The 9,467-nt window shown below is 40.8% G+C and overlaps 1 protein-coding gene across 1 annotated transcript in view; it reads left to right on the forward strand.

Moving 5' to 3' along the window:
- ibtk (inhibitor of Bruton agammaglobulinemia tyrosine kinase) overlaps positions 1 to 9,467 on the forward strand; it is a 27,118-nt gene that overhangs the window by 1,515 nt on the left and 16,136 nt on the right. The window contains exons 2-11 of the mRNA XM_032517874.1: positions 1 to 303; positions 450 to 546; positions 1,469 to 1,593; positions 3,243 to 3,353; positions 5,600 to 5,770; positions 6,051 to 6,168; positions 6,511 to 6,691; positions 7,460 to 7,587; positions 7,931 to 8,104; positions 8,417 to 8,570. The exon at positions 1 to 303 is cut by the window's left edge and continues 606 nt beyond it. Of these exons, the coding sequence (XP_032373765.1) occupies positions 1 to 303; positions 450 to 546; positions 1,469 to 1,593; positions 3,243 to 3,353; positions 5,600 to 5,770; positions 6,051 to 6,168; positions 6,511 to 6,691; positions 7,460 to 7,587; positions 7,931 to 8,104; positions 8,417 to 8,570 (1,562 nt within the window). The remainder of the gene's footprint in view (positions 304 to 449; positions 547 to 1,468; positions 1,594 to 3,242; positions 3,354 to 5,599; positions 5,771 to 6,050; positions 6,169 to 6,510; positions 6,692 to 7,459; positions 7,588 to 7,930; positions 8,105 to 8,416; positions 8,571 to 9,467) is intronic.

Consider the following 9,467-nt stretch of genomic DNA (forward strand, 5'->3'; position numbering starts at 1 on the left):
TGCACCCCCAAATGCCGCTCACAGCAGCATGCAGACGAGGTAGTAGCGGCACTAACGGGCGGCTCGGAGGGGCAGCTGCGGGCATTCTTGACCTCCCACTGCCACAATGCGGCCACCTTGCGAGATGCCTTTGGTCGCACAGCCCTGCACCTGGCATCCTCACTGGGGAAGAAGACCCTGCTGGAGTGGCTGCTGGAGAGCAAGAGTGCTGACCTGATGGTGAAGGATAAGGAGTCCAGCTGGACCGCTCTGCATCGCAGCGCTTTCTACGGACAGATCCACTGTCTTATATCGCTGGTCAAGGTATATAACACGGATCACCTAGGAATGTGCTGTTGAGTTGTTCAGGGTGTTCCCTTTGAAATGGTCAAATAATGCAACAACGTGAAAATTTATTTCAAAAGATTTTGACTTGACTTTGAATATCTTTTGTTTCTTGACTTTTTCAGCATGGAGGACTACTTTCCACTCATGACAAGGAGGGTCTCTCTGTCCTGGACCTTACAATGAAGGACAGACCATCACATGTTGTGTTCAAAAACACCGGTAAGAAAACAATGGCAAGACGCCCCATATACTCAAGGCTGAGTCCTTACTGCAGTGACTCGGGGTTAATTCATACCCGCTGCCCTTTGCTGCATTTTGTTCCCCTTTACCTGTCTATTTACACCTGTCTTATCGATTTTTTTTTTATTTTTATTTATTTTTTTATAAAAAGCAACCCGTTGGGATATCGGTCACAACTTCACCTAAGTTGCATGAAGAATGGAAAACGTGTGAATCTCCAGCAACACTTGTAGTATAATGAACAACTTAATTGTGAGACCAACATGTTTGGGCTTGTGGCCTTCATCAGGGTCATCATACGCCACATTACATCAGTATAAGTTTGGTGGCAAAACTATTGACTCTTTTGTTTTTGTCGGGCTTATTAGCATGATGATGACTCATTCTGTTTAATGATGCATTTCACACTTGTACATGCATGGGATTTAACTTTCCCTGTGCTACATCACATGTCTTTCTAGCCATAATGAAATGTGATTTTCACATTATATAGAAAAGGATTTTGTACCTTCTGTGGAAGAACAGGATGTCATTTAGTTTGATCGGTTTTTATTCTATTTTAGTATATGTTTATCTTATATTCTATTTTACACTTTTAATGCTTATGTCTTTTTATGTTGCCTTCTTTTTTATTGCTTTTATGTCTTATATGAATCACCTTGTTGTTGAGAAAGGGGCTTTGTAACACACACACACACACACACACACACACACACACACACACACACACACACACACACACACACACACACACACACACACACACACACACACACAGGGTTTGTAAAGTCTTATCTTTTTTTTAATAGCAGAAAAGACCAGTGGTTAAATCAAGCTTCAGATGGAAGCATTGGTGGAAGTGACTGCCCTTGTAATGTTTTTTTTTCCTTTCTCATTACAGACCCAACTGAAGTATACACATGGGGAAACAATACTAATTTCAGTCTCGGACATGGTAATCAGGAGAGCCGACAGCACCCTGAGCTTGTGGATGTGTTTGCCAGGACGGGGGTTTACATCAAGCAGGTAGGCTTACGACACACTGCTGTTCCCCTGGGAGTAAGAATGTGTTTTCCTACAGCATAGGGCTTCCCTTCCCTGAAAACCCCACATGCATGCATCACACCAGTAATGCCCCTTACTGTACTGTAGTGCTGGGTAATATATCAATATTATATCGACATTGATATATGAAGCTAGATATCGTCTTTGATTTTGGATAATGTGATATGTCCCAAGTGTAATCTTTTCCTGGTTTTCAAGGCTACATTACAGTAAAGTAATCTCATTTTCTGAACTTACCAGATTAAGGGTTTATTTGCCTTTCCCCTCTTAGTCATTGTATCCACATTACTGGTATTTATTTATCAAAACTCTCATTATGTTGATATTTTGTTAAAGCACTAATTGTCAACCCTACAATATTGCTGCAGTATCAACATTGATACATTTAGTCAAAAACATAAGATATTAGATTTTTGCCCAGCCCTACTGTACTGTATGCTTCGACTCTATGCCAACATGTTTTGCATTAAGAAAAGCCAATGCACATGGGTACTCCAGATAAGGCACACCACCTGGGTAAACCAGCAAAACACTACCTCCCCAGAGGCCTGTATAACACAACCTTCTCTTAGGGGTAAAGCAGCATTTGTTAAAAGCTTTTCCCTCTAAGCATGGCTCATACTGGCTCATACTTTCTCAGACCACAGATGTAAAAATATTAGTTTTGCTTGATAGCTTTATGTTTCATAAATAAATAAAGCTAGTGGTTATAGAGCCATGGTACGTTATCTGGAGTATCAGTAATGTTGTGGGACTGAGTCAAACTGAGGGCATGGTTTGTGTGTCAGGCGTGTGTCAGCCGGCCTATGCTTGGTGCCAGGCTGGCTACAATTACATGCATTTGCCATGTGGATACTCTTAATGTGGTTAATACGCAACTGGCACCAGTGCAACTGCCCCCAGTGATGTGAGTACACACCAGATGCTAAGTTATAGTAGAATAAGTAATGACTGTGTTAGACATGGTGTCATTGTAATCAATTAAGACCTAGTATTTGTATGTGGGGTGTGTATTTGTGAAGACATGATTACCTGTATTATTGGTGGACAAAGAAGAAACCCTGTGTTTGCCGGACTTGTCATACAGAGACATTTCATGTAGCCTAGTGGGGGACAGATCGGATCTGATTTCATGACCACGCAATGACCCAGTGGCACTGCATTTAGTCTTTGTCTTCCTAGCCTAACTCAGCAGGTGCCATAGGTTAAATATTAATTCCACAATGACATGTTTTTAATTAAATAAACTACACTGATGTGTATGCACGTGTAAATGTCCACATCAATGTGATACTTTGGGAAACATCCCTGCGCTCTATTGAAAGCTTGAGGGTAGCAATGTATTAGTAATGATGTTTGCTTTTCCACTTGTGCCCTGGCCTTTATTGGCATAGTGTTTTACTATTACTACAAGAGGGCTTGGCTGAAGGGCATGGAAAAAGAAGCCACTGAGGTCCAAATTATAATGACAAGAGCCTTAATTAGCACAAACTTCAGACTCAGTTTTTTTCCTTAGAATAGAATGTCCAGTATTTTAAAATACTAATAAATATCAAAAACTGAAAAATTGCAATTATGTCCATGTTTAATCTTTTCTTGTCCCTTTTTAGGTGGTCTTGTGTAAGTTCCACTCTGTGTTCCTGTCTCAGAAAGGCCAGGTCTTCACCTGTGGGCATGGCCTGGGAGGACGACTTGGCCATGGAGATGAACAGACTTATCTGGTGAGACTTGTTATATGGCATTATTTTGAAGATGTGCCAGAGTACATTTAAGTCCCGCCCCCACTATCATTGACTTGTATTGTGTGAAAGTTCCTCCTAGTCAATTTTGTCTGCTAGCAAACAACAGATGAATGCCTAAAGGCTGCGTTGTGGTGATACTCACTACCAACAATGCAAAGGACACATAACTTAAGCTTTTATAAGCTGCAGACCTGAAAAAACGAGCTTTTATTAAGACAAAAGTGGATACAGGCGTGAGGAATCAGCAAGAATAATGGGGAAACTGGGATCCTGACACTAAGCTATGGTTGTGTACGACTTTACGTGTTAGCTTTACTTACAGACATATAGTCAGTCCATAACTGACATTTGGTAACGAAATGCTTGCTGCAAACCTTACGTCGAACATATGGTTAGCTTAGTGTTAGGATCCCACAGTCTTCCCATTCTCCCTGTTGATTCCACTTTTGTCTTCCTAAAAGCTTAATTTTAGCGTCAGCAGCTTTTAAAAGCATAGTCATGGGTTATTTAGCCTGTTGGTAGTGAATATCACAACACATAAGCTTTTAGGCAATTTTCTGTTCGGTAGCATACAAAATTGACGAGGAGGAACCTTCACGCGAGTTAATGGAGAGTTGTGTGCCACCCCCCGGTGGGCGTGGCTTTCAGAGTATGACGCAATGCTCTGTCTCTATTATAAGCTTTGTAAAGGTAGAGTATGTGGCACAGCTTTTGTACTGGATTGCATTAGATTTAGGGCTGCACGATATGAGGACAATGTCTAATTGCAGTTATTTTGACACATTACGATTGCGATATATTTCGAGATATGGAAGGGAAGGATCATATGTGTATCATTATTTCATTTTCATTGAAAGTTACAATGATTATTGTTGTTTTTGCAAGGATCTGTGGCAAACTGATTTTTTTCTTTAGTCTGTGGGATAGCATTTATAGGCCCGGGACGTCTCTGCTTTGGTTTGACACATACTTAGCCTTTAAAAAATATTGCGGCCCGGAGGCCTTGAGTTTGACACTTGCACTAGACTGTTTTAAAGCAGCGCAAGTAGATAGATGCTGCATAACATCAGAAGGTAGCTCAGGTTTTGGTTTAGGCTCTAGTCATCTCACGTCTAGACTACTGCAACTCCTTCCTGATTGGCCTGCCTGCATGTACCATCCAGCCCCTGCAGCTCGACTTGTCTTAGGGGCGGCTGGGGCTCAGTGGTAGAGCGGTTGCCTGCCAATCGGAAGGTTGGTGGTTCGATCCCTGGCCCTGCAGTCCCACGTTGAAGTGTCCTATTCCACTGAACCCCGAGTTGCCCCCGGTGCTGAGCATCGGAGTGTGAATGTGTGTGAGTGTTTATCTGATGAGCAGGTGGCACCTTGTAACGGCAGCCTCGGCCACATTATATGAATGTGTGTGAATGGTGAATGTATCCTGTAGATGTAAAAGCACTTTGAGTAGTTGTTAAGACTAGAAAAGCGCTATATAAATACAGCACATTTACATCTTACTACCGCAAGTTCACTCACACTACACCGCTCTTCCGCTCCCTTAAAATGCTTAAAAAGCATCCGCTTCAAGACAGTAGTACTTGCATACAGGAACGGCATATGGCATACATCCAGAACAACCCGCCCACTCCACTGCATCAGCCAACTTGCTTTCTGCCCCCTAACAGAGAGGGACAACTAATCACTCAACGAAATCCTGACTGTTTGTTGTCCTGGCTCCTAAATGGGGGAATGAGCTCCCTATTGACATCAGGATGGCCAAAGGTCTACACTTCTCCCTCCTTCGGCTTAAAACACATCTCTTCCTACTACACCTCGGATAAACAAAAAAAACCTTACTCAACTGGAAGTCGCTTTGGATAAAAGCGTCAACTAAATGACATGCTATGTAATGTAATCACCAGACTTGTCCTTTCACATTAGCTCTCGCAGCAGAAAACAGCGGGCCTTCTCCTGTCACAGTGCCATTTGAGTGACAGAATCACTGGCAAATAGTTTTAAATAACTACACAGGGATTTGTTCTGGTGCTAAAGATTCAGGCATGGGATACTGTCACAAGTTCTCTCTCAATCTTCAATAGCTTATACTGGACAAACTCAAATAGATACCAATGAATGCTCAACATTGAGCTTACAATGTTCTTTTGGGCTGAATGTTTTGTACACTGTGTTTTTTTCCCCCCTATTAAACTCTCTCATTATGTTCTCTATCTCACTCCTTTGTGCAGGTCCCCCGGATGGTGGAGGGTCTGATGTCCCACCACTGCTCCCAAGTGGCGGCAGCTAAAGACCACACAGTGGTGCTGACAGAAGAAGGTTACGTGTACACTTTTGGCCTCAACACCTTCCACCAGCTAGGTCTGGCTCCTCCTCCTGCCTCAGCCCATGTCCCTAAACAGGTAAGAAGTAGCAGGATTGAGAATGGAAGAGGGCAAATTACATTTTGCAGTGCATGCAACAAGCATTGTTTGTCTATCAAATGAGATTGGTCATTTTGGTTAATGAAATGATGTGTTTGGACTTCTTTAATCTGCTCTGTTTCATAGTATGCAAGTTTTCTTTTGAGAGGGATTGAGTATTTTACACAACCAACACATTAATAATGATCTTTGATGTCTTTAAACACTTCACTTCTGTATTCTATAGTTTCAATGTCTCTGTGGTATGCTTTTTGTGTAGGTGTTCTCCAAGATGCTGAAAGGCAGGACAGTGATTGGAGTTGCAGCAGGAAGGTTCCACACAGTGCTGTGGACCAGGGAGGCTGTCTACACAATGGGACTCAATGGGGGCCAGCTGGGTAAGCCTCAACATTGAAATGTCAGCAAGACCAGTGTTGAGAGTGCAAATGGCACTGCTTTTAAGTGTGGCACACTTTGGTGTCAGAGTAATGAAGTGTAATATTTTTTTTTAGCATGCAAGCATGATCTTGTTGGGATAGAACAGTGCAAATGTTTATCTACTTCTGTTTGGTGAGGAGGAAAGACCCTCCAACATGTCAGAGGTGGATGACACACAAGACTATCATGATACTTTTTATTTTTGTTTTGAGTAAAAACCCATATTAAACACACACACTGTATATGGGTAACTTGATATGTTAATGTGATGTATATTTTGTACTTTGTGTCTTGATCTCCAGGTTACTTGCTTGATCCTAATGGAGAGAAGTGTGTGACAGCGCCCCGGCAGGTATCAGCCCTATACCACAAGGATGTCACCATAGCTATGGCAGCAGCTAGTGATGGAGCAACAGTGGTTGTGACTGAGAAGGGGGACGTCTACCTGTTGGCTGACTACCAGTGTAAGAAAATGGCTTCAAGGTAAATAGGACATAATGGTTACCCCTTATCAAACTGCAAAAACAAGAAAAGCCTGTTACAAGTCTTTAAGTGAAATGGAAGCTTCATTCCATTGGATTAAAAGACTTGTAACCAAAACAGCATTCAAAATCAGCATGAACTCAATTTAGTATTTTTTTTCTATATCCGTTTTTTCCCAAATCTAATCAAAGCAATACACGGAACAAACTTATTATACCAAAATCTGAAGATTGCCATACACAAAATCACAAAATACGCCTTCTACATTGATTTTGAGCACGTTGTCTCCAAATCCAGCATGCCATTGCAGAATAATTGGGCAAATGTCTTGTTTAAATCCACTACTCAATTCAAAGTTAAAAAAAAAGAAGAAAAAAATCTTGTGATGACAGACAAGGTTGGCGGTATCTGTCAGACAAATGCAAAGATGCTATCACTGTAAAGAATGAAAGGTTGTACTCTCAACATTTGTCAATGCTCATGGATCTGATTTATATGTGCAACCATCTCAAGCCGCCAGAGACGCTGAGTGTCTGTGTTGGAAAGTGGACTAAGTGCGTGCCTGTCAGTTAAAGAGCAATAACACACTGGACTCACTTGAATGCAGGTGTTCAAGAGCATCTTCCACCAAGAAATGTATATCTTGACCCAAAGATAGACAAATGAAATGATTAAGTGTATTAAACATATGCTTTGAATGTGAGACTGTCTTGTTAGTTTTCATGTTTTTTGTTTTTTTAATCATTCCTTTTGATTGGTCTCTTTCAGGCAGCTGAACATCAGGAAGGTTCTGGTCAGCGGTGGTAATCTGGACCACCGTGTGGTTCCACAGCTCCTGAACGAGGGGGGAGGGGAAAAGGTGTCCATTCTGGCATTAGATGAAGCTGGAAGGGTAAGTGCATTCAGAAAGTAAGAAAGAGGAAATGCTTCTTACTCTGTTCACATTGTGGACAGAAGAATTACCTATTTGGCCCAAATCAGTTATTAAATGTAGTTGAATCTCACATCTCTCACTGCGCTAACATTTAGAAACTCAAGCAGAATGTATAACATTGTTATTTATATTGCCCCAATTGTTATCTAACCTTTAATGTATCATAGACAGTTATACCATACCAAAGCAAGCTAGCCTGTTTGGGTTCCTATAGATAAAAATGGTGACTAATACTTGTCTGTGTAACTTGCCTTAAATCTCCCCCCCCCCCCCCCCCCCCCCCCGCCATTTCTCTCCTGTCGGTGTTTGCTGGCGGTCCTCTGGAAGCTCAGTGAGACAGTGCCGGTGGGCGTATGGGCGTCAGGTTTTCATGTCGGACATAGCTCTCAGCAAGAATGGCATGATGTTTGTGACTCAGGAGGGGGAGGGCTTCAGTGGCGTGTGGGCCGGAGAATATAAAAAGTATGGGGAGAAGAAAGGTAAGAAATTTAGGAACATGGTGTATATAGAATCATAAAGTTTGCCAATGTTTTGCAATTGTCAGTTTCATTTAAATAGTTTTCATTGGACTAAACCTTCAATTTGTATAGCACTTAGAAATTTACCATTTTCTTTTGATAAATAAAATGAGTGACCTAAAGATACACCTTTGAAAGTTTATCAGAGTTAAAACAAAAGTGTAGAAGGATACAAATAGAGAAGATACACAGCATTGAAGAAAATCATTTCATCAAGTTTCTAAAAATTCGGATTTTAAGAAGTGATTTGAAATCTGTTTATTCTTATCGAAGAGTGCAGTGTGGAGGTTTGTGGCCATTCGGATGCGGGGACGGTGTATGAGCGAATCCGCCTGGAGAAACTCCCGTATGTCCACAGAGCTGTCAGCATCACCATGGACTCTAAAGGCCGAAATTTTGGAGTGCTTCAGTCGGACCCCAAAACGAGGTAGAATATGTCCCTTGGAGCCTGGAAAATGCTTTGCTCTGTAGTGCACTTATCTTCTAAAGTTTGTAGAAAATCAACTTAAAGCCTAAAAACCCAGTTTGGGACCAGTTACTGGTGTAAAGTGTGAGTGAAGTTCAAGCTGTTTGCTGCCAGTGTAGATGGCTGCGTGATAATATGTAGTATTTATATATATATATATATATATATATATATATATATATATATATATATATATATATGGTAAATATCTGTTCTGTCAGGCAGACGTGAGATGACTCCAACAAGAAGCTTTAATACATCTTGTGTAAACGTGGTGTTAAAATCATGCGTGACACTTGAACTGGAGGAAGTAAATCAATGAAATTATCATAAGGTGATGCAAAACTAAACTTCACCAATGAGGTTATCCAAACCAGTGTATAGAGGAGGGTAAATCTTTGTTTATTAAATCGTTATTAATAATAATCTTTTTGCGTTACTCATGGGATTATTGTGTGCAATGTCATAACACCTCGTAAACATGGATTTATTATACACAATAAGGTAAAAAAAAAAAAAGATGGTTATAACTAGTGCTTTGACTGAGTATGCCTGGGTTTGATATCCTTGTGGCTAATTATACTCTGTGTTGGTAAAACAGTAAAGTTTAAATAGTAAATGGGTAAAGAGCATTTAGAGAAACTACAAAGTAGGGCTGGGCAATATAGAGAAAATCAAATATCACAATATTCTTGACCAAATACCTTGATGTCGATATTGCGACATTATTTTATGGTTGACTATTGGTACTTTAACAAAATGTTATTTAAACAGTGAGATTTTTGATAAATAATCACCAGAGTGGGTAAAGGTAAATGATAAAACAGTTACAACAGGCTGGTAAGTTCAGAAAATGAC

This window comes from Etheostoma spectabile, chromosome 6, assembly GCF_008692095.1.
Source record: "Etheostoma spectabile isolate EspeVRDwgs_2016 chromosome 6, UIUC_Espe_1.0, whole genome shotgun sequence".
In the NCBI taxonomy this organism is placed as follows: domain Eukaryota; kingdom Metazoa; phylum Chordata; class Actinopteri; order Perciformes; family Percidae; genus Etheostoma; species Etheostoma spectabile.